Below are 22,891 nucleotides of genomic sequence, written 5' to 3' on the forward strand. Positions count from 1 at the left end.
AGTTGTTTCCACGCACGCGTTCGATAGCGCCACGCGCAGATTGGAGAGGTTTCCGTTTCCGGAATCTTATTCTATGAGAATTGTCTAATGATATTTCATGTTGTACTTTATATCGAGCTAAAATCAAAGCGACGACGCCGCTTCGCTATTCAACAGCTGCAAAATGGTCGTCACGATTGTCTCTCCTCTCGCGTTTTCCTCAGCCTCTGGATTTTCTATTTTCTCTCTCAACAAACCATCCAACGCCGCGCGAATTTCTTTCAACAAGACGCCAATCCTCGCGTTCGCTTCAAACGTCGCCCAACCGTCCATGCGAATGGTACCGGCTGAGTGTTGGACGTCAATTTTCCCGCCGAACAATAAAAGTTGGTACGGCGTTACGCTCGTGCAATCTCGCATGAAAATACTTGCCGTTTGAACGCGTTCGTGGTACACGAGCCATCGAGTTGGGAACTGTTTCGCTTTCGCGTTTATCGACGACGGATGGATTTGTATCGGCGCTTCTTTACCGGTATCTTCGGCTAAATACTTCAGCTTTGGCGGCGGTTGACTCGAGCCAAAGACGATGTTAGAAGTCGTATTCGAGCGGCCTCGGTTACCGGATGATTGCACGTTCATATTCACAGATTCGACTCGAGAGACGTTCGGATACAATCCGGCGACGAGACAGGCTTTGAGTAAACGGACGTTTGTAGCGTGGCGGTTTGCCGATTCCCACGCAGGTTTCTTCTCTTCGTCTTCATCTTCTTCGTCGTCCTCATTGTCCTCATTCACGACGACCGGGACACCCCCGCGCGGTTTAGGAATCCCACCACCGTTACTACCAGTCTTCTCCACCGTCGCGACTTTCTTTTTCTGTTTTGTCGTCGTCGTCTTTTTTCGTTGTTCGTTTAAAAATCCAGCTTCTCGTAAAAGTTTCACAAACTGCGTCCTCTGCTCGGCAATGCCGTACAAACCTTTCATGCTCAGGAAGTTGTCGCGACAAAAATCCTTCTCGAAATTCTTGCCGTTATTTTTCGCCTCTCGCCACGCGTTGTACGCGTTCAGAATCGTCAAGTGGTCGCTGAAGTCGTTATCGCTGAATTGCATTTTGGCTTCGTCGGCTTCTTCTCGCATTTCGAGCGGCGAGAGAAATGGAGATCGCGAACCGAGCACGGCAGCAATTGTGAGCGTTGGATCCAAGCATCCAAGCACGCATCCGTAGAGTAACATTTTACCGACCCGAACGTCGACGGGTAAATTCGCCAAGTGCGCGCCGAGAGGCGTTAAATTATCGCGATCGTCTAAAGCGCCTAGCCTTTTTAAAGTTTTCACGGCAACGTCAACGGCGTTTGACTCTGGAGGTTCTAATGCTCGCGAGAGAAAGCCAGAGATACCGCCGGACATGCGTTGCAGCTGAATTTGTAAGCACAAACCTTCCAAAGGTACGCGCTTGATTTCTGCCTCTTGACGTTCGGCGAATACTTCGTCGTGGTATCTCCGCGAGTACAAGCGATAACACTGTCCGGGTTGGACTCTTCCAGCTCTTCCGCGTCGTTGCTTCGCAGACGCTCGCGAAATCCACTGTTCTTTCAATTGTAACATGCGCGTGCTCGGATCGTAGCCGTTTTCTTTCACTTTACCGGAATCGAGGACGTATACGACGTCGTCGATCGTTATCGAAGTTTCCGCAATGTTTGTCGATATGATAATTTTCCTGCTCGACTTACTTTTGGGTTTATCGAAAGCGATAGTCGATTCTGACGTTGCCAACGCGGAGTGCAAAGCAATGAGATACGTACCGTTATCCGTCGCTTTGAACAGAACGCGCGAAGCGGCGCAAGACTCGTGTAACTTTTGAATTTCTGCGAGACCGGGCATGAAGACGAGAATCGCGCCCTCTTGCGGAGTCGTTTGCACGATTTTTTCCAATAGTTCCACCACCAACTCGTAATTGATCTTCTCCTCGTCCAAGTTACGCAACGCGTGCAAAACGCCTTCGGGATATCTCCCGCTTCGTTTGAGAGATTCGTGAAAACGAACTTCGTCCGGCGACATTTGAATTTGATCGCGATATTTCATCTTTGGAATGCGAATGCAATATTCGGAGCCGTGTTTCGGTTGATATCCGGTCGCGTTCAAGATATCTTCGAGGAAGTGTTCTTGGACCGGATGCGTGAAGCCTGGGATTGTTAAAACGCACGCCTTTTTAAAATATCTCTGAAATTGTCCCGCGTCAAGCGTCGCAGACATCAATATCACTTTCAGAGTCGGCCGGTGCGGTAGAACGTCTCTCAGCAACACGAGCAAGAAATCGGAATCCAAGCTTCTTTCGTGGACTTCGTCTACGACGATGTGCGTCGCTTTCGCTAGCAAAGGGTCTTCGGTCAGTCGACGCAACAATACCCCGGTAGTGCAAAACATGATTCTCGTCTCTCTGGATTGTTTCGATTCTAATCGAATGCTATAACCAACAGTTTTCCCTATCGTTTCATTTCGCTCTTGAGCAACGCGACGCGCGACAGACGTAGCGGAAATTCTCCGCGGTTGTGTACATATGATCGACGTCGTCGCGCCGCGCTCCTTGGCGATTTCGTTATCTAAAATAAATTGCGGGAGTTGCGTCGTTTTACCGCATCCAGTTTCCCCGACGACGACACAGACTTGGTTTCTTTCGATTGCTTCGATGAGCGCGTGTCTCTTCGACCACGAAGGTAACCTTTCTCGAACTTTCATCATCGGATCGCTCTCTTTCTGCATCAATTTGTTCTCTAACTGCGACTTCAAAGCTTTCGAAGTTTCCACGTTTTTGGGCAAAGTCAAAGCTTTCGCCTCTTCAATTTGAATGCGCTCGCCCAAGACTTGTAAGTTTTTCAGTGCTTCCGCGTCGCGTTGAGATTGAGTTTGCGCCTCGTGTTTTAACATCGCTTTCTTTTGTTCCGCAAATTTCTTATCCCGTTCGCTTTGAATTTTCAGACGGTCGTTTTGGGAAAGAGGAGCTCCTTTGTTTGATGTAGTCGGAACTGCGTTTGTTAATGTTTTCGGTCGCGGAATTCCTCCTTTATTGTTGTCGTCTTCGTTTTCGTTTTCTTCTTCGTCGTCGTCTTCGTAATACGCATCGATCAACGTTTCGGCGTTTACGCGGTATTTTTCCATCGCATCCAAAGGTCCATCCCCGGAAAGCCAATCGATCAATCCGTCCAACATCGGTTCGCCCAAATACTCCTCACTCGCGCTTACTTCCACCAAAGCCCGCGTTACCGCCGCTTGTCGTCCAAACGTGAGCGTCGGGTGCGTAAAATGTACTCTCGGAGGCTCGAAAGGGTACAATTTCGATCTTCTAAAATCCAACGAAAGCGTCGCGTGCGTAGGTTTCTTCTTCCCGAGCGAGACGACGCCTTTCATTTGTATTTCAAACTGCGCGAAATTATCGTCCTCAATATCCTCTACATCTAATCCACCAATATCCGCCAACTCTTCCCTTCTCGCGTCGAGAAGAATCTCTTCGATTCGTTCTTTCGAGGCGTCTTCTAATCCAGATTCCGCGAACGCCAGCTTCGCTCTTTTCAGCGCCGTTTTCTTCAAACTCTCGCTCATCGCCGACAGCAAATCATCCAACGCGACGTCGCCTTTTTTATTCTCTTCTCCTCGAGCGTTCAAAACGGCCATCTTTGCAATCTTCTTCCCGAAACCGGCAAAAAACAACTCCTTCGTCACGTCCGTTTCCCTCGAGGAAGAGGAAGCCGTCGCGCCAACCTCGTCGTCCTCGTCGTCCTCCTCTTCTCCTCCCTTCTTCTTCTTCCTCGAATCCCTCGCCTCCTTCGCGCTTTTCTTGAACGCCTCCGGTAACTCCTCGTACGAGCAGTTCAAAATCAACCAATCCATGGCTCGATGTACTCTGCGTTTCTTTTGCTCGTTGAACCCTTGCGCCAAATCCCCATCCTTCGCTCTTTGCGCCGTCGTCTTCTCCATCGCCTTCTTCGCCTGCGATTCCGCGAATCCTTTTTTCCTCGTCAACTCCTCGAAACATTTTCTATCCACGTCGTCTTGGTCCACGTCCGTGCGAATAGCAGAACTCGCCGAACCGCCCGCGCTCGCTCCTCGCCCACCAGTCAAGCTCAAACTGCTAATCAAATTCCCAACCATATTTTGCTGCGCGCTCGTCATGTCAATCTTTTCGCTCGCGTTCGATGTCCCACTCCCTCGTCCGCCTCCTCCTCGTCCTCCTCCTCGTCCTCCGTTTCCTCCTCGTCCGTGTTCTGTGGTAGCAGTACTCTCTCTTCTTCGTTTCATCTTTTCCTCTTTTTCTTTTTGCATCTTGACTTTCTCTTTGCTCATTTCTTTCTGGCCGTTCTGGTGGCCACCGCCGCCGGTGCGTCGACCGCCGCCTCTGTTTGGACCCATTTTATGTGCCCCGCTTCGCGTTTGTGGTGTTTATCTCCCGACCGAGAGAGAGTAAAAGAGAGATGTCATGCGTTTATGCGCACCCTTTTCGGGTGTTTTTTGTGTGGTTTCGAGCTGAAAATCTCCTCATTCTTCCCCAAACGAACCGTGCGCTCCTTTGCGGAAAACTCGGAGAGAAAAGCGCGCGATTCGAAAGACAAAAGAAGCGGACCCTTCGAGGGAGCGTCAGACAGGAATCCGTGGGACTTTCTGCGCTCTCGTTCTTTCTCTCTCACAATAGAGTTGTTGTGTAGTAAAATCCTTTCGATTGAATTCCTCTCGTCCGCGCAAAACGCTCTTCGCGAAGAATGAGTTCCTTCACGTCCGCGTGCTCCTCGATCGATTTCGGGTTCTCTCAGTGCTTCGGAGGATGGCAAAACGCTTCCGTCGAAGTAAAACTTTCCGCGGGGCAAAGTTTCCCCGCGACCGCGACGGGAATGGACGTGACCGAATCGGTGTCCGATTTGGCGTCGAAAACGTTTATTCTCACCGGAGCGACGGGGACGTTGGGGAGAGCGTGCGCGAAAATTTTACGCGCGAGAGGGTGCAAACTGATATTCGCGAGCAGAGACGTGGAGAAAGCGAGCGCGTTCGTGGGAGAGATGGAGAAGGAAGACTTTGAAGGAGAGGATGAAGGAGATGAGGATGAGGATGATGAAGAAGAAAAGGACGAAGAGAAAGAGGCGGACGAGGAGAAGCCAAAGAAGAAGAAGAAGAAGAAGGTAACGATGAAAGAAGTGACGATATTGAAGTGCGATTTGAGTTCGGTGCACTCGGTGAAGTCTTTTTGCCGAGAGTTTCAAAAGTTAGCGTTGCCTTTGCATGGGATTTTGTGCTTAGCGGGGGTGGTCGTGCAACCGTTTGCGTTGACGAAACCGGACGGGGTGGAGACGCACTTCGCGATTAACCATCTGAGTCACTACGCCATGGTGTCGTTTTTGAGCGACGAGTTGACGAGGACCGCGGCGGTTGCCGGAAACGACGGGAAGGTGGTGTTGGTGTCGAGCAACGCGCACCATTGGTCGTATCGAGTGCGAAGAGGGACGACGAAACCGAGTCGAGGGATTGATTTTGAGAATTTAAATAGCTCGTATGGGTATTCAGCGATTAACAGTTACGGACAATCGAAATTGTGTCCAATTTTACACGCGTGGAGAATTTCGGAAACGGTGAATGGCGTGAGAGCGTTTGCGGTGAATCCAGGGCAGTTTGGCGAGGAGTTGTCGAAACAGTTTGGGGAATATTTCGGAGGATCTATCGTACACTCGTTGGTGGCGCCGTTTACAAAGGTCAGCGTAGAAGTAGCTTCGGCGACGGTTTTGTTGTGTTTGACGAATAGTGGGTTACCTCCAGGGGTATATTATAGCGAGTGTAAGCCGACGAGGAGTTCGTTACCTTCGAGAGATCCGAGGTTGGCGACGCAGTTGTGCGACGAGAGCGACGAGATGATTCGAGAGATATTAGCAAAGAAACATGTAGAATTTAGCGGAGAGAATGAATCTGGCGGTGGCGGTGGAGGAGGGAGTGATTCTCCAAAGGTCCCGCGGTCGCCCGGAGGGATGGTGATGATGACTTCGCCGGCAAAAATGAGCATCGGAGGAGATTCCCCGAGAGGGATGAAGTAAACTCACTAAGGTACGAGCGAGTTAAAATGTTTTCCTTCTCTTGTTTTTTTTCTTTTTCGGCTGATGTATCTAGGATCCGAGGCGCTCAAAGAATGCTCGATATCCCTCAAAATTTAGCCAACATAAAACTGGTTTCAGCGACGACTTGCGACGAGCGGAGGTTGAATCACGACAACCTTTGTTCTACTTTTACTGTCTCGCATATTTGATTTCAACAACCCTCTATTTTATTTTCTTTTCTATATAAAGTTTAACTCACCTTTAGTTTTCTTCTTCTATTTCTCTTTCTCCTAGAGTTGTAAAAAATGTGCGAAGCAAATATGACAGCCATAACGCTCACAACAAACGTGACGGCATCCACATCTGGAATTTCTAATAACGCGGGCGTCTCTTTTTCGTAATCTATCGGTCCAGCCATGTTTAGGAGTCCCTCAATTTCAGGGGAACCGAGATGCGTTGGCGGCAGTAGCTCGCCGAGATTCTTCCGCACGTAAACATCATCGCCTTCTTCTTTTTTCGGCGCGAAATCGTACTCAAACATCGATATTCTCAGATAGGTCGTCGCATTCATGTGCTTTTGCATGGACGGGTCTAATATTTTCCAAACCTCTGGCGACTTTTGTAATATGCGAATGATAAACATTGAAAACCACCGGTAACGGGCATCTTGAAAGACGCCGTCGCCTCTTAAAGCTGCAAACCACATTTGCCAATCCAATCTCGGTTGATGAGGCGCTACAAATGACGGACGTTTTTTCACGTTGCCCGGCTTATACTTAAACGTGAGTTCGGTCCATTCCACATCCTCGACTTTGTCGGCGTCGGGCGCAATCTCGAAAATAATTTCGCGGCGCGCAACTTTTCCGTCTTCGCCGACCCCGGTCATCGAGCGAAACAATCCATATCCGGAAGAAATGCGTCTCAGAGGCGTTGGCATGTGTCGCTGTATCGAGCTCGTCGCCGTATCGAGAAACTCAGCGTTGGCCCGGAGCAAAGGATGCACCTTTGCAATTTGTTTGTTCGGCGCAATCTCACGCATCGGCGCCGTTATGACGAGCAAGTACGCCATCAACAAAACGTCGCGACATCTCCGCAACGTGAAAATCTTAAAACTCTCTTCGTTATTTTCTTTTTCCTTCTTCGTTGCTTTCGCCAGAAAACCGCGATATGCATACGTCAAAGGTACGGCAATTAAAATCAAATACGTTCTCGATACAGGAACTGCGACGTCGAGGAACTTTGTCAAGCGTTTATTCACATTCTTCGAGGACGCGCGAAGTTTCACGCCATCTTTACCCGGTGCAAACATGTTCACCGTGCATATAATGAAAAACAGAAGCGAGAGATGCGTCGCAATCATAGCCATCGAGTGTTGCAACACGGGCAAGGCTTTTGCTTTGTTCTTTTCGAGCGTGCGAGCGGCTTCTCCATCATTACCTTTATTTTCTTCTTTCTCGTCGACCGTCTTCACCACCTTCCTCTCGCCGCCGGCGAAGCTCGCCATCGATAACACGATCGTCAAAAGATTGAAATACGCGTAGTTCCCACTCAATATAATGCCAACCTGAAACAAAATCTGCCCTAAACACGCTGCTCTTCTCGCCATTTTTGTCGGCGCGACGATCAGAAACGCCATCGGTCCTTCCGCGACGTACGTCAACGCCACGCCAATCTTCTTGTACCTCGGACTCACCCCGTTGGCAATCAATCGAGACAACCCAGTCGGCAACGGCTGCGTCGCGAAGTGATACTCCAACGCGGTTAATTTTAACCACGTTTTGCACTTCGATTGAATTTTCACGCAGCCGCTCATCAGCATCAATTTGTACAGAATCGCTCGCGGGATCCACGCATATTGTGCATCCTCGTTCTCCTCCTCGACCGAACTCGTCCTCTTCCTCGGTGGAAATAACACAGCGCCAACCGCGCATGCGATCCCGCACTCCAAGAGTAAAACATCCCACTGAAAAGAGAGAAACGCGTCTCCAATATCCACCATCGACCCGTACGTCCAAACCAAGAACGCGAAATGGTACCATTTTCTTCTCCCGCCGCCTCCTCTTCCTCCTCTTCCTCGTCCATCCACCATCAACCAATAAAATGTGAGCGTGACCCCTAGATACAAAACGCATTCCATGAATTTCTCGTACGAGTGAAACCGCGACGAAGCAGCCAACCAGACGACGTTATAGTTTGTCTTTCGCATCAAATCGAACGTCTTGCGATAAAGCGCCGCGAAATTTCTTCCCTGCGCTGCTGCTGAATCAACATTATCTGAAGACGATATCGATGAGAATAACAGCCCCTCGTCGTTTAACTGTTTCAAAGGGACGAGGCCATTCTTACCGTACAACGCGGCAAACTGGCCCTCGGAAACGAGCGAGATGAACGCGAGAAGGAAACAGAGGAGGACGCCGGATTCGAACAGGGCGCGAGACGACGGCATCTGCTCGTCGTCGTCGTCGTCGTCGCGGAAGTTTTTGCTTTTGTGTACGCGGGCGAAGAAGCGGGGGGAATTTTTCTGTTGTTTTTACTCTTGAATACATTTGACTGTAGTATAACTAAAACTAAAAGAGCTAATGAACGTTACGCGCGTGCCTTTTCAAATTACCAGAATCACGAAAAGCTTTATCGCACACATCGCATTCATACGGTTTCTCTTTCGTGTGAATACGCATGTGCGTTTTCAAATTACCAGCTTGACTAAAACGCTTCTCGCACACTTCACATTCATGCGGCTTCTCGTTCGTGTGAATACGCATGTGGCTTTTCAAATGACCAGATGTATGAAAAGCTTTATCGCACACATCACATTCATACGGTCTCTCGTTCGTGTGAATACGCATGTGTATGGCCAAACTTGATGGTCTATCAAACACCTTCTCGCAAAGATCGCACTCGTGCCCTCTCTTTCTCTTCCATCCTTTCCTAACAGTCATCTCTTCTTCTCGTATCTGTTCGTCCATCTCATCATCATCATCATAATCAGGTATTGTCAAACACAACACTCGTTCTTCTTCTTCTTCTTCTCGAAACTCTCGCGCTTCTCGCTCCTCTCTGTCGCTCGCGACCACCGCCGTCCTCGCGTTTTCCGCGCGTTTCGGGTGCGGATTCTTTTGTCGCACCATCTGTGTATCTCTCGTTTTCTTATTACGTCTCTCTCTCTCGTCGCGAGTGTTCGTTGCGCTTAGAAAAATGAGGCATGCATGTCTCTTTGAATTTCCCCTATAAAAAAGAAACGCGCAAACGCGCAAACACACGGCACGCGTAAAAGCTCTCCTCCGCAAAAAGGACGAGAAAGAGGCCGCGCGAGTGTTGCTGCGAAGAAGCGACCATGCGGTCGTCGCGTCATCTCGCGTGGTGGCGTGTTTTCATTCTGTGTTTGTGTTGTTGTGTTGTTGTTGTCAACGGCATCGCATCCCCTAACAACACCAACAACAAAGAAGAAGAAGAAGAAGAAGTCCCGAGATGTTTCCACGCGAACGCGAAAGGTCGACGCGCGTCCAACGAGGACGAAACGCTGTGCGCTACAATAGAAGCACCGAGGGAACTCGAAGAAGAGGGAGGAGAAAGAATGGGGGTTGGTAAAAAGCAGTTTTTGGTCGCGGCGGTGTTTGATGGACACGACGGACGCTTCGTGAGCTCGCAGGCGAGGAAACTCGTCGCGGAGAGCGTGGAGCGGAGACTTTTCGAGAAAGAGGAAGGACGTTTTAAGAAGGACGAGGACTATTCTGCGAAGGGTGAGATGAGCACGACGGGCGACGATGATGATAACGTGGAGATGGAAGAAAGAAGGGAACGAGGGGCGTTGGAGATGGCGTTGCGAGACGTTCACGAGACCATCGAGAGGAAGATGACGGATGGCGCCAACCCAGACGCTTCGGCGGGGGATGGTTTGCGCGTTGGCGGATCGACGGCGTTGGTCGCTCTGATTTCTCCCGATTTATCACGCGCCTCGTTCGCGTGGGTTGGAGATTCGAGAGCGTACGCGTGTGAAAGCACTCGAAACGAGGCAAAGGTAATCACGAGGGATCACACGGTGAAAGCGAGTTTGGAGGAAGCGGAAAGGGTAAGGAAGATGGGCGGCGTCGTGACCGGGGACCGAGCGGAGGGGATTTTGGTCACCCGGGCGTTGGGGGATTTTGAAAGCCGAGGGGTTGGCGGAGCAAAAGCGGAAACAAGGACGGTGCGTTTTGAGGAATTCGCGGAGAGGTGGGATGAGGAGGGGGAAAAGGAAGAGAGTAGTAGAGGTAGCGGTAGGGGTTTAGAATACGCGAGTAATCCTCGCGAACGCGCGGAAGAAATTAGAAAAAGGAGACGAGAGGGTGGTAGCGGAGATGGAGAGAAGGATTCGTTGTCTGTTTCTTCTTCTCCATCGTCCTCGCCGATTCCAAAGAGAAAGAGTCGGGCGAGAAGAAGAATACGCGGCATCGTTCTCGTGTCGGACGGCGTCATCGAAAAAGCAGAAGACGAGGGGGAAAGCGGACAGTTCATGAACGAACTGTGCGAGATTTTATTTGGAGATGTGGACACGGTCACCGTGAGAAGACGCATTAAACGAAGACGATCTCGTTTAGAAACCACAACGATTGCATTGAAACCGGTGCCAAATCGGATGAATGCTATCAAAGACGCGAAGGCAAAGGAGCATGAAACGAGTCCGGAGGACGACGAGGCGTTCAATAGTAACGAACAACCGCCAGAGAATGATATATTTAACAGCGATCTGGTGGAATTGAAAGTCGACGGCGAAGTCGAGCTCGAACCAGATGAAAAGGTATTTCCAATAGAAGCGTGGGCAGACATCCGAAGTTTTGGAGAAAATATCGATATGGCAAAGAACGCTCGATTGACGTGTGAAATGGCAATCGCGATGGGAAGCAAAGACAACGTAGCGGTAGCAGCCATTAAGTTCCCAGATGTCGAGGAGGAACCTGTACCGTTAAATTCAGAAGAAAAAGAAGAGATCGTGTACGCTAAGATCGAAACATCACGCGCCGAAAATGAAGCGGACGCAAACCGCCTCACGGTTGCCGATCGGCGCCGGAACGACGGCCGCATTTTTTCAATCGACCCGAAGCCCGGTGCGGTAATCGCCAACGCCTTTCGGTTGAACGAAATCGTCGCATTGAGTAACGGTCCAATAAAGAATTATCACGACGGTGTCTTGCTCGGCAACGAACAAGACGAGAGAGAGGGAAGAGTAGGATCAGACATCGTGCAAAAGTATATCGTGGGAGGCGAAGGATACCAGTCCTATTCAGAGGCCATAGAAATTCCTTGGAACGTTGATTTATACGAATACGGCGAATATTTTGACTTTGATGGAAGCTATTTTTCTTCGGCATCCGGCGCATTGCCCGAGGGAAATAGTGTGGGAGAAGCGCACAAACAAATGATCAAATTGACAGACGCGGATAAAGCGTTTGCAATGCTCATGGTTGCGCCAGCTTCCTCGCGCGAGCACAGAAAAAGAGCCGCGATGAAAGTGGAAACGCCGCCTCCCGGTGGAGTTCTTTCGAATTGGTGGCTTCGAGCGAAGAGCGGCATATCCTCCGTGTTCTTCTCAACGGCACCAGTGGAAGAAGAAGAGAAAAAAAGAGAGTTGAAAGAGGATGTCGTGCTCGTACCTACATCGACATCTGCGCAACACGAAGATGCTACGCGCTCGAACCGTAAAAGAGTATTCGCCAAAGGTCATTTTGGTGAAGTGTGGCGAGCGACAGCTTTCGACGTCGGCACAGTCACGCCACAATGTCGCACGAGCGCAAATGATGAGAGTCTGGAGAGCGATTCGAGCGATTTCGAAGAGAATGATGCGAGTTCTTCTTTCGTCATTAAACGCATATTTGTCGAAAGAGGAGACGATGTGCGGAGATCTGGAAGCCGAGAAATGTACTTTGGAAATTTATTTTGTGACGTAACTCCAAATGTCGCTCGTTTTCATCGCGCATTCGAAACGACAACGACAACGTCAGATTCGTCATCTTCCGAAGAAAAGGAGTTATGGTTAGCGTTTAGAGACGAAGGAACTTCGTTGGATCGATTGATGTACGAAGAAGGTCAAGGCGGAATGTTGCGACCGTCAGAGTGGTGGATCGAACAGCGCAAAATTGCTGATGAAAACGGGAGAAGAACGAGAAACGAGATTCTTAATGCACGCCAGAATGAAACTTCGGGTAGCTCGAGAGATGAAAACGCTTCCACGGCACCTACTTCATTCCCCCAAAGAGATGCTTTGCGTGAAATTTTGCTCGAAATCGCGCGCGGTGTTGCGAAAGTTCACCAATCGAACGTGGCGCATCGCGACATCAAGCCCGCGAACGTTTTCATAGCATTTGAAAACGGCGATACCGGAACTCCTCCGTCCTCCTCCGCCCTTTTTTCCTCGACGGTCGCGGTTAGCGATGTGCGCATAGGCGACTTTGGATCTGCGGTGGATGCGGGATCCTTCGATACGTTGTTTGGTCCGCTCGGGCCGAACTCGGATCAAGAAACGCCTGATTTCGCACCTCCCGAGTCCTTATTTCGCGCGAAAAATCAACACCCCGAGCATCACACGCTCGCGTCGTTTGATATTAAGAAGTATAAAATGTATGACGCGTGGTCGCTCGGGATTTTATACTTAGAGGTTTTAGCTCTAGGAACTTCACGCGTTTGGGACGACAACGGTTTCGCGACGACGAGCGATGCTGGCAAGCGAGAGCGATTACGACGGGACGATTCATTGCGCGATGCGAGCGCGGAAACACGACTGGCATATAACAGAATTAGAGCGATGCTATCTATGTGTATTGCGCCGTCCTATGCTAACTTTGGCGTAAACAGTGGCGTTGAATCGAGCGTTCGAGACGACGCGAAGTATCCTCGTCCTGGCGAATCAAACGAAGAACAGAGCGAAGATGATAAGGAAGATATCGATAACCGCGGTAACGGTAGTGTGTATTCCGGCGCTTGTCTCGAAGATAATATCATGCGAAGAATCAAGCTCCGCGACCCGCTGCGACTTGGATTACCCAACGCCTGGGCGCTTCGTTTAATTCGAAGGCTTTTACAGTGGACCCCCGATCGCCGTTTGGACGTTGCTCGAATTGAGAAGCACGCGTTTTTTAAGGAACGAATCGACGAAGTAACAGGGGAATCGTTCTTCGCGAACGAAGGTTGGACGTGCCCAAACGATGCGTCCAGTTTCGTGTACGAGTTCTCGGACGAATGCGCGGAACGATGCAAAAATGCGGAATGCGTCTAGTGGAAAAAATTGTGTTGTGTGCTAAAACTTTCAAATACAAAAACTAAATCAATCCCCTCGTCATCAACAATCTTGAGAGTTCGAGGATTTCATTAACACTATCGTTACGTACTTTGCCCTATATCTATGCGTCGTTCCAATCACGCTCAATCCTTGGTTCGCCTTACTCTGATCTACGTACGCGTGATTCAACACCACGTGTTGCGGCCTGGGCAACAAATTCGGCGCGTACGGAATCGGCGGCATATTCAACAACGTCAACTTCAACTGCGGCGGCATCGCCGGCGGTTCTTTACTAAAATCCTCCCCGTAAAACAAATAATCGTCGTAACTCTCCTTCGGACTACTCGGTACCGCGAAATGGTCCAAATTATCTAAAATTTCCGGCACGTACTCTTGCACCTCCAACACGTTGTTCACGTTCCCCATCTCGTCGTACATCGCCGGCTGATCCGGCGCGTACATCCACTCTCCATCGACGATAAATTTATACTGATACACCCCAGGTGGAAACGATTTAATCACCGAAAACTCTCTATTCCCAGACCGATGGAGCTGCGTCCGCGTTTGCCATCCGTCGAAGGAGCCTTCGACTTCCACGACCGAACCGCCTTGCGTCCCTGTTCGTTTCAAAAATGCGCGAAGGGTAGACATATACAGAGAGAGATGCGAGAGCGTGAGTAAAAATAACATGAGAAGAATTAAGAACGAGAGTAAACGCTTCCTTTTGAAAAAACGCATCGGCCGAAGCGCGTCGTCCGTACCAACCGCTCGCGAACACAAAAGACACATCTAGGGTAAAAACACCTCCTCCCCCTAACGAAGAGGACGACGGCGTAAACGACGACTTCGATAAAACGAACGTCGCATACTAAACTCTAACGAACGGGGCGAAAAACAGGACGCACACGTGATGGCGACTGGCACCAGCGCCGGTTCCAGCGCTTCTCCTCCTCCTCCTCCTCTCCCGCCTCCAAACCCCCCACCGGTGATGTTATTCAGGTGCGAACTTTGCGCGCCCGGGATCGGTACGGTTTGCGTCACCGGTCCGTGTTCGTACGTGCTGTGATGACTCGACCCACCGCCTTGCGAAAAAGCGCCCTCGAGGGAAGAGGTGTCGTCGTTCTCCTCTTGCCCTCCTCCTCCTCGGGTGGTGTTGTTCTGCGTGCTGTTGTTGTTCCCCATCCCGCGCACTTTCCCGAGAGCGTTCTTCGTTCAATTCACTTTCTTTCTCTCTCGCTCTCTCTCTCTCTCTCAGAGAAACGCAGAAAACGGCGCCTCCTTCTCGCGACCGTTACGAGCGTCGCCGGTATGAAGTCGTCGATCGTTTGCGCGCGCTCTCTCTCTCTCTCTGCGTCTCAGAAAGTGGCGACAAAGAGAGTGAATTTAAAACCTCTGCTTTTTTCTCCATTCCAAACGAGCGGGAAACGCTCCAAAACGCCTCAAAGTTCGCTTTTCTATACAGCACGAATAACACGGAAGACTTTTGCGCGCAGAAAGAGAAGAAGAGAGAGAGAGAGAGAGATGATGATGCGACGAGGCGCGAGGAGGCGTCTCCTCGCATCCATCGTCCAAATGCATTCTTCTTCTTCTTCTTCTTCTTCTTCCATCCCCGTCGGGGGAGAATTTTTGCGCTCTAATTCTTCTTCTTCTTCGGGGAAGACGACGACGAACGCGCGTCACACTCCGCGGTGGAGGAGGAGCGACGGGGTTGCTTTTGCGGAGGAGGACGGGGGGTCTCCTTCCGCTGCTCCCATCGCGTCTTCGTCTAATCATACGAGCGCACGTCGACGACGGAGTTTTTCTTCTTCTTCAACGACGGCGGCGAGCCAACATTTTTGTTCGAGAACATTTTTAGAGAGAGAACGAGAACGAATTTACGCGGCGCGAGATTTTCATCATAATCATCATAATCATCATCAGCGGAGAGCAAAGACGACGATGACGTCGTCACCATCGTCGTCGTCCTCATCGACGACGATTCTCGAAGAAGAAGAAGAAGAAGAAGAAGACCCGGAGAATCCGGCGAATGCGAAACCGAAAGGTCCCATCGGTCAAGCTTTTGATTTCCTCTCGGCGGTGGCGCTGGTGTGCGCCACCGCGGTAGCCGCCGTAGCCGGCGCGTCGTATTACGTGCAAACGACCGAAGAGTTGGAGAAGAAAGTGAAGGGGAAAGATTTTGAGAAAGAAATCGCGGTACCGGGAGCGCAACGGTTCGCGGAATATTTGCTGGAGTTTCGCCAGTTTATCGATGAGAAATCGAGCCATTATTTAGACCCGATTAGCGATAAGTTGTTGCCGGACCATCCTCCGGACGCGATGTATATTCCTCACACTTTAGTTTTGGATTTGGACGACACCTTGATTAACTCGAATTGGAACAGAGAGAGAGGGTGGCGAGTGTTTAAGCGACCGGGAGTGGATCCGTTTTTAGAGCACTTGGCGCAATTTTACGAGATGGTTGTATTCACCGACCAACTCTTGACATACGGTGAGCCGATTTTAGAACGGTTGGACCCAAAACGGTACGTCACGCACCGTTTATATAGAGAATCGGCGCAATATAAACACGGAGAATACATAAGAGATTTATCCAAGTTAAACAGGGATATGGAGAGAGTATTGTACATAAGTTCGAAACCAAAATCGGCGGAGATGAACCCGGAAAACGTCATTCCGATTCAGCCTTGGAGATACGAAGACGGTTCGACCGATACCGCATTGCTCGATCTCATGCCGTTTCTAGAATCCATAGTTCGTCTCGGCGTCGCCGACGTCCGAGCGGTTTTATCCTCCTACAAGGAAGAAATGAAAAGAACCGGGAAGGATATCCCGCACATCTTTCGAGAGAGGCAGCAAAAGTTCCAAAAGAAACGATTGGAGCAAGCGAAACAAGTCGCGCCCATCGGAAGAGGAAGGAAGAAAATAGACGCGTGGTAAATATTGGTGCTTTTTTGTGAAAACACGCGACGCAAAGTGCTCCTTTTCTGCCATTATTACGTACGCCTAAAGTACTACTCTATATAAATAGTTGCCACCACCCACATCGTGCCTCAAGTCCTTCTCTCTCTGTAAAAAATCACAAAGAAGAGGAAAAAAAACAAAACTTGAGTTTAGGGTTTTTTTTGTCGTTTCGTGGCCGTCGTTTCCGGATAACCCATCGTTCAGAAACCCATCGGGATTTGCTTCTTCACACATCGAGCGAGACGTTTTACGCGTTGTTGTTTGGACACGTCGAGACGAAAACCCCGGAGAAAAGAGAGAGAGAGAGGTTTGTTGCGAAGTTCGTTTATATTCATTTTTAAAGAGTAAAGAGAGAGAGAAAAGATGGCGAAGTTACCTCTCGTCTCCGCGAAGGTGAACTACCAGAAAGCGCTGAACCTCATGAAGCGCGATCCGCAAAAAGCGACGTTGTATATTCTCGGTCTCGCGCCGGCGATTTTACTCCTCGCGATCGTCTTGGCGGCGATGGCGGTCTTGTCCATTCCGGTTGGGATTTTAGGTTCGTACGCTTTGAAAGCGATGAACTTGAGAGACTGGGAAGAACCGATCGACCCCGAGGCGGAGATGACGTACGAGGAGAAGTATCCACAAATTGCGGCAAAGACGAGCGGGTTGAGCGCGGTTCCGACGTACAAGAAGTGGGTGGATCCACTTCCCAAGTCCGACGCGTTTGCGGTTATCGATAAAATCATGTCTGAGCGGGTCATGATCATCGACGGCGCGATGGGAACGTCCGTTCAAGCGTACAAGTTGAAGGAGGAGGATTTCCGTGCGGAGAGGTACAAAGACCACGAGAACGATTTGAAAGGCAACAACGATATTTTGGTTTTGACTCGACCGGATGTTATCAAGGAGATTCACTCTGCGTACTTGGCGGCTGGTGCTGATATTATCGAGACGAACACTTTCAACGCGACTATGATTTCTCAGGCGGATTACGCTTTGGATAGGAAACAAGACGTTTGGGACATCAACGTCGCGGCGGCGAAGTTGGCCAAAGAATGCTGCGTTGAGTTCACTAAGAAGGATCCGTCTAAGCCGAGGTTTGCGGCTGGTGCTATTGGCCCGACGAATCGTACGTTGTCGGTGAGTCCGTCTGTGGAGAACCCGGCGTTTCGCGCGTGTACTTTTGATGAGATTGTCGAAGCGTATTACGAGCAAACGGAGGCGTTGATTGAAGGTGGCGTGGATGTTCTTTTGGTGGAAACTATCTTTGATACGCTGAACGCCAAAGCGGCTTTGTTTGCGGTGAACAAGTACTTCGCAAACTGGGGAAAGAAAATCCCGGTTTTCGTTTCCGGTACCATCGTCGATAACTCTGGCCGTACTTTGTCCGGTCAAACGAACGAGGCATTTTGGAACTCCGTTTCGCACGCGAAACCGATCGCGATTGGTTTGAATTGCGCCTTGGGTGCTCAAGATATGGTTCCGTACATTGACAACTTGTCGAAATGCGCGGATTGCTGGGTCTTTGCTTACCCGAACGCCGGTTTGCCAAACGCCATGGGCGGCTACGATCAAAAAGGTCCAGAAATGGCCAAGGATTGCGAGACGTTCTTTGAGAAAAACTTATTGAACGCCATCGGTGGATGCTGTGGGACTACGGCTGAGCACATTGCGAGTTTGGCCGAACTCGGGGCGAGGTACAAACCAAGACAACGCCACGACGTTCCGGAGCAAATGCGTTTATCCGGTTTGTTGCCGTTTAACTACGATCCGAACGAGAAGGACATGCGCAAATCGTTCATCAACTTGGGCGAAAGGTGCAACGTTGCCGGTTCGAGCATCTTCAAGAAGGCTATCGTTGATGGTAACTTCGAGAAAGCTTTGGCGATTGCGTTGAAGCAAGTTGAAAATGGTGCGCACGTGATTGACATCAACATGGACGACGGTTTAATCGACGGTAAATCCGCGATGACTAAGTTTGTGAATTTGTTAGTTTCTGAGCCGGATGCTTCTAAAGTGCCGTTTATGATCGACTCGAGTAAATTTGATGTCGTCGAAGCTGGTTTGAAGTGTTCGCAAGGTAAATGCATCATGAACTCTATTTCTTTGAAGGCTGGTCAAGATCAATTCTTGAAGGATGCGGCTCTCGTCAAGGCGCACGGCGCCGCGGTGGTTGTCATGGCATTCGACGAGGAGGGTCAAGCGGCTACTGAAGCGGAGAAGGTTCGCATCTGTTGCCGAGCGTTCAAGTTACTCGTCGAAGAGGTTGGCTTCAACCCGCAAGATATCATCTTTGACCCGAATATTCTTACCATCGGTACCGGCATGGAAGAGCACAACAACTACGCGGTTGACTTTATCAACGCGACGCGTGAGATTAAGCGTTTGTGCCCTGGATGTAAGATTTCTGGTGGCGTTTCGAACTTGGCGTTTTCGTTTCGAGGGAACGAGCCTGTTCGAAGAGGATTCCACTCGGCGTTTTTGTACCACGCGTGCAAAGCCGGCATGGATATGGGTATCGTCAACGCCGCTCAGGTTGAAGAAGATGTTTACGAGAATATCGACAAGGAGCTTTTGGAGTACATCGAGGACGTTTTGTTGAACCGCCGTGAGGATGCTACGGAGAGAATGCTCGATTTTGCTGCAACTTTGGATCCAAAGTCTGGGCCGTGCGAACTTCGCCGACTCGGTCAAGAACCGGCTGCGCCAAAATTCGAAGCCGATCCGAGACAAAACTATTCCAAGGAGAATAAAATTGCCCCGCCAGATCCAAAGACGTTACCGCCGGTTCCGACGTACAAGAAGTGGGTGGATCCACTTCCCAAGTCTGACGCGTTTGCGGTTATCGATAAAATCATGTCTGAGCGGGTCATGATCATCGACGGCGCGATGGGAACGTCCGTTCAAGCGTACAAGTTGAAGGAGGAGGATTTCCGTGCGGAGAGGTACAAAGACCACGAGAACGATTTGAAAGGCAACAACGATATTTTGGTTTTGACTCGACCGGATGTTATCAAGGAGATTCACTCTGCGTACTTGGCGGCTGGTGCTGATATTATCGAGACGAACACTTTCAACGCGACTATGATTTCTCAAGCGGATTACGCTTTGGATAGGAAACAAGACGTTTGGGACATCAACGTCGCGGCGGCGAAGTTGGCCAAAGAATGCTGCGTTGAGTTCACTAAGAAGGATCCGTCTAAGCCGAGGTTTGCGGCTGGTGCTATTGGCCCGACGAATCGTACGTTGTCGGTGAGTCCGTCTGTGGAGAACCCGGCGTTTCGCGCGTGTACTTTTGATGAGATTGTCGAAGCGTATTACGAGCAAACGGAGGCGTTGATTGAAGGTGGCGTGGATGTTCTTTTGGTGGAAACTATCTTTGATACGCTGAACGCCAAAGCGGCTTTGTTTGCGGTGAACAAGTACTTCGCAAACTGGGGAAAGAAAATCCCGGTTTTCGTTTCCGGTACCATCGTCGATAACTCTGGCCGTACTTTGTCCGGTCAAACGAACGAGGCGTTTTGGAACTCCGTTTCGCACGCGAAACCGATCGCGATTGGTTTGAATTGCGCCTTGGGTGCTCAAGATATGGTTCCGTACATTGACAACTTGTCAAAATGCGCGGATTGCTGGGTCTTTGCTTACCCGAACGCCGGTTTGCCAAACGCCATGGGCGGCTACGATCAAAAAGGTCCAGAAATGGCCAAGGATTGCGAGACGTTCTTTGAGAAAAACTTATTGAACGCCATCGGTGGATGCTGTGGGACTACGGCTGAGCACATTGCGAGTTTGGCCGAACTCGGGGCGAGGTACAAACCAAGACAACGCCACGAGGTTCCGGAGCAAATGCGTTTATCCGGTTTGTTGCCGTTTAACTACGATCCGAACGAGAAGGACATGCGCAAATCGTTCATCAACTTGGGCGAAAGGTGCAACGTTGCCGGTTCGAGCATCTTCAAGAAGGCTATCGTTGATGGTAACTTCGAGAAAGCTTTGGCGATTGCGTTGAAGCAGGTTGAAAATGGTGCGCACGTGATTGACATCAACATGGACGACGGTTTAATCGACGGTAAATCCGCGATGACTAAGTTTGTGAATTTGTTAGTTTCTGAGCCGGATGCTTCTAAAGTGCCGTTTATGATCGACTCGAGTAAATTTGATGTCGTCGAAGCTGGTTTGAAGTGTTCGCAAGGTAAATGCATCATGAACTCTATTTCTTTGAAGGCTGGTCAAGATCAATTCTTGAAGGATGCGGCTCTCGTCAAGGCGCACGGCGCCGCGGTGGTTGTCATGGCATTCGACGAGGAGGGTCAAGCGGCTACTGAAGCGGAGAAGGTTCGCATCTGTTGCCGAGCGTTCAAGTTACTCGTCGAAGAGGTTGGCTTCAACCCGCAAGATATCATCTTTGACCCGAATATTCTTACCATCGGTACCGGCATGGAAGAGCACAACAACTACGCGGTTGACTTTATCAACGCGACGCGTGAGATTAAGCGTTTGTGCCCTGGATGTAAGATTTCTGGTGGCGTTTCGAACTTGGCGTTTTCGTTTCGAGGGAACGAGCCTGTTCGAAGAGGATTCCACTCGGCGTTTTTGTACCACGCGTGCAAAGCCGGCATGGATATGGGTATCGTCAACGCCGCTCAGGTTGAAGAAGATGTTTACGAGAATATCGACAAGGAGCTTTTGGAGTACATCGAGGACGTTTTGTTGAACCGATGTTCGAACGCGACGGAGAGAATGCTTCAATTCGCGGCGACTTTAGACCCGAAATCTGGACCGTGCAACCTCCGCCGCAAAGGCCAAGCTGCCGGCGGTGCCGCGAAAAAGAAAGATAACGGAAAGGCTTGGAGAAACGAAAAAGTCGGTAAACGTCTCGAGTATGCTCTCGTGCATGGTATCGATGAGTTCTGCATCGCCGATACCGAAGAGTGCCGAACGTCTGGTTCGTTTGCATCCTGCCTTGAGATCATTGAAGGACCGCTCATGGATGGCATGAACGTAGTCGGGGATTTGTTTGGTGCCGGGAAAATGTTTTTGCCGCAAGTAATCAAATCAGCAAGAGTAATGAAGAAATCTGTCGGACACTTGCTTCCGTTTATGCAGGCGGCGAAAGATGCCGCCGGCGATACTTCGAGCTCTAGTGCCGGGACGTTCTTGATTGCAACTGTGAAGGGTGACGTGCACGATATTGGGAAGAACATCGTCGCCGTTGTCTTGGGGTGCAACAACTTCAAAGTCATAGATATTGGCGTAATGTGTCCATGCCAAACCATCCTTGATGCCGTGAAAGAAAACAACGCCGATATTCTCGGATTATCCGGTCTCATCACTCCATCTTTGGACGAGATGGTGACAGTTGGGAAAGAGATGGAAAAAGCTGGTTTGAAGATTCCGTTACTCATCGGTGGTGCGACGACATCCAAGATGCACACGGCGGTCAAAATGGCCCCAGTGTACTCTGGCGGTGTCGTTCACGTTCTCGATGCGTCTAGAGCCGTCCCAGTTGCTCAAACTCTCATGGATATGACAAAACGTCCGGAGTTTTTGGATGATATCAAAGAAACGTACGAGGAGATGCGCGAGGAATTCTTCGCCGGTCTCGAAGATCGAAAATACTTATCCCTCGCGAAAGCGCGAGAGTCGGTCACGTTGCCAGATTTCTCCTCCGCGGAGCACAAACCAGTAAAGCCGAAGTTTTTAGGAACGAAGGCATTGAAGGACGTCCCGATTGCTGACGTGATCCCGTACATTGATTGGAACCCATTCTTTCAAGTCTGGCAACTTAGAGGCCGATACCCAAACAGAGGCTACCCGAAAATTTTCAACGACGAAAACGTCGGGATGGAGGCGAAAAAGCTATTCGATGAGGCAAACGCGATGTTAGATCAAATGAAAAACCAGAAACAGTTGACATTGAACGGTTTGCTCGCTTTCTACGCGTGCAACGCTGTCGGTGACGATATCGAAGTTTACAACGGCGAGGACGCCGCTTCCGGCAAGCGCTGCTCGTTCCACACGATTCGTCAGCAAGCTGAAAAAGATACTGAAGAACCGTACATGGCTTTGTCTGACTTTATTGCACCGAAAGATTCTAACGTTACCGATTATCTCGGCATGTTTGTCTGCACGGCTGGTCTGGGTTTGGACAAGTTGACACAGTCTTTCAAAAAGAACAACGACGACTACTCGTATATTATGGCGGAGGCTTTAGCTGATCGTTTAGCCGAAGCATTCGCGGAATTACTCCACGCTCAAGTTCGTAAAGATCACTGGGGATACGCACCGGATGAATCTCTCAACGCTGATGACTTGTTGAAGGTAAAGTACCAAGGCATTCGCCCAGCGCCGGGGTATCCGTCGCAACCTGATCACACCGAGAAGGCCACGATGTGGGATTTGATGAAATGTAAGGAAGAGATTGGCGTCGAGTTGACGGAGTCCTTCGCCATGCTGCCGGCGGCCTCTGTGTCTGGCTTATACTTTGGCGGTAAATCTGCAGAATACTTCAATGTTGGTAAGATTGAGAAGGATCAAGTGGAAGAATACGCCTCGAGAAAAGGAATGGATGTGGCTACCGTTGAGAAGTGGTTGGGGCAAAACTTGGCGTACCACGTGGAATAATATATTAGAGAGATGTCACCGA

The 22,891-nt window shown here is 50.0% G+C and overlaps 9 protein-coding genes across 9 annotated transcripts; 4 read left to right on the forward strand and 5 right to left on the reverse strand.

Moving 5' to 3' along the window:
- Positions 1–123: 123 nt before the first annotated feature.
- Positions 124–4,383, reverse strand: Bathy07g01320 (predicted protein; the record flags this gene model as incomplete). The annotated part of the gene is made up of 1 exon (XM_007511825.1): positions 124–4,383. One exon carries the CDS (start codon positions 4,381–4,383, stop codon positions 124–126), a length of 4,260 nt encoding a protein of 1,419 aa, XP_007511887.1.
- Positions 4,384–4,730: 347 nt separating this feature from the next.
- Positions 4,731–6,047, forward strand: Bathy07g01330 (predicted protein; the record flags this gene model as incomplete). The annotated part of the gene is made up of 1 exon (XM_007512154.1): positions 4,731–6,047. One exon carries the CDS (start codon positions 4,731–4,733, stop codon positions 6,045–6,047), a length of 1,317 nt encoding a protein of 438 aa, XP_007512216.1.
- A 250-nt stretch (positions 6,048–6,297) lies between these two features.
- On the reverse strand, positions 6,298–8,493 carry Bathy07g01340 (lipase maturation factor 2; the record flags this gene model as incomplete). The annotated part of the gene is made up of 1 exon (XM_007512120.1): positions 6,298–8,493. One exon carries the CDS (start codon positions 8,491–8,493, stop codon positions 6,298–6,300), a length of 2,196 nt encoding a protein of 731 aa, XP_007512182.1.
- A 130-nt stretch (positions 8,494–8,623) lies between these two features.
- Bathy07g01350 lies at positions 8,624–9,175 on the reverse strand (the record flags this gene model as incomplete). The annotated part of the gene is made up of 1 exon (XM_007512204.1): positions 8,624–9,175. The coding sequence occupies one exon, from the start codon at positions 9,173–9,175 to the stop codon at positions 8,624–8,626; it is 552 nt and encodes a 183-aa protein (XP_007512266.1).
- A 206-nt stretch (positions 9,176–9,381) lies between these two features.
- Bathy07g01360 (predicted protein) lies at positions 9,382–13,296 on the forward strand (the record flags this gene model as incomplete). The annotated part of the gene is made up of 1 exon (XM_007512041.1): positions 9,382–13,296. One exon carries the CDS (start codon positions 9,382–9,384, stop codon positions 13,294–13,296), a length of 3,915 nt encoding a protein of 1,304 aa, XP_007512103.1.
- Positions 13,297–13,359: 63 nt separating this feature from the next.
- On the reverse strand, positions 13,360–13,950 carry Bathy07g01370 (predicted protein; the record flags this gene model as incomplete). The annotated part of the gene is made up of 1 exon (XM_007512233.1): positions 13,360–13,950. The coding sequence occupies one exon, from the start codon at positions 13,948–13,950 to the stop codon at positions 13,360–13,362; it is 591 nt and encodes a 196-aa protein (XP_007512295.1).
- Positions 13,951–14,112: 162 nt separating this feature from the next.
- Bathy07g01380 (unknown protein) lies at positions 14,113–14,481 on the reverse strand (the record flags this gene model as incomplete). The annotated part of the gene is made up of 1 exon (XM_007512117.1): positions 14,113–14,481. One exon carries the CDS (start codon positions 14,479–14,481, stop codon positions 14,113–14,115), a length of 369 nt encoding a protein of 122 aa, XP_007512179.1.
- A 756-nt stretch (positions 14,482–15,237) lies between these two features.
- Bathy07g01390 (predicted protein) lies at positions 15,238–16,236 on the forward strand (the record flags this gene model as incomplete). Its single annotated transcript, XM_007511993.1, has 1 exon — positions 15,238–16,236. One exon carries the CDS (start codon positions 15,238–15,240, stop codon positions 16,234–16,236), a length of 999 nt encoding a protein of 332 aa, XP_007512055.1.
- A 387-nt stretch (positions 16,237–16,623) lies between these two features.
- Bathy07g01400 (methionine synthase) lies at positions 16,624–22,869 on the forward strand (the record flags this gene model as incomplete). Its single annotated transcript, XM_007512137.1, has 1 exon — positions 16,624–22,869. The coding sequence occupies one exon, from the start codon at positions 16,624–16,626 to the stop codon at positions 22,867–22,869; it is 6,246 nt and encodes a 2,081-aa protein (XP_007512199.1).
- Positions 22,870–22,891: the final 22 nt, after the last annotated feature.

This window comes from Bathycoccus prasinos, assembly GCF_002220235.1.
Source record: "Bathycoccus prasinos genomic : Chromosome_7".
Classification (NCBI taxonomy): Eukaryota; Viridiplantae; Chlorophyta; class Mamiellophyceae; order Mamiellales; family Bathycoccaceae; genus Bathycoccus; species Bathycoccus prasinos.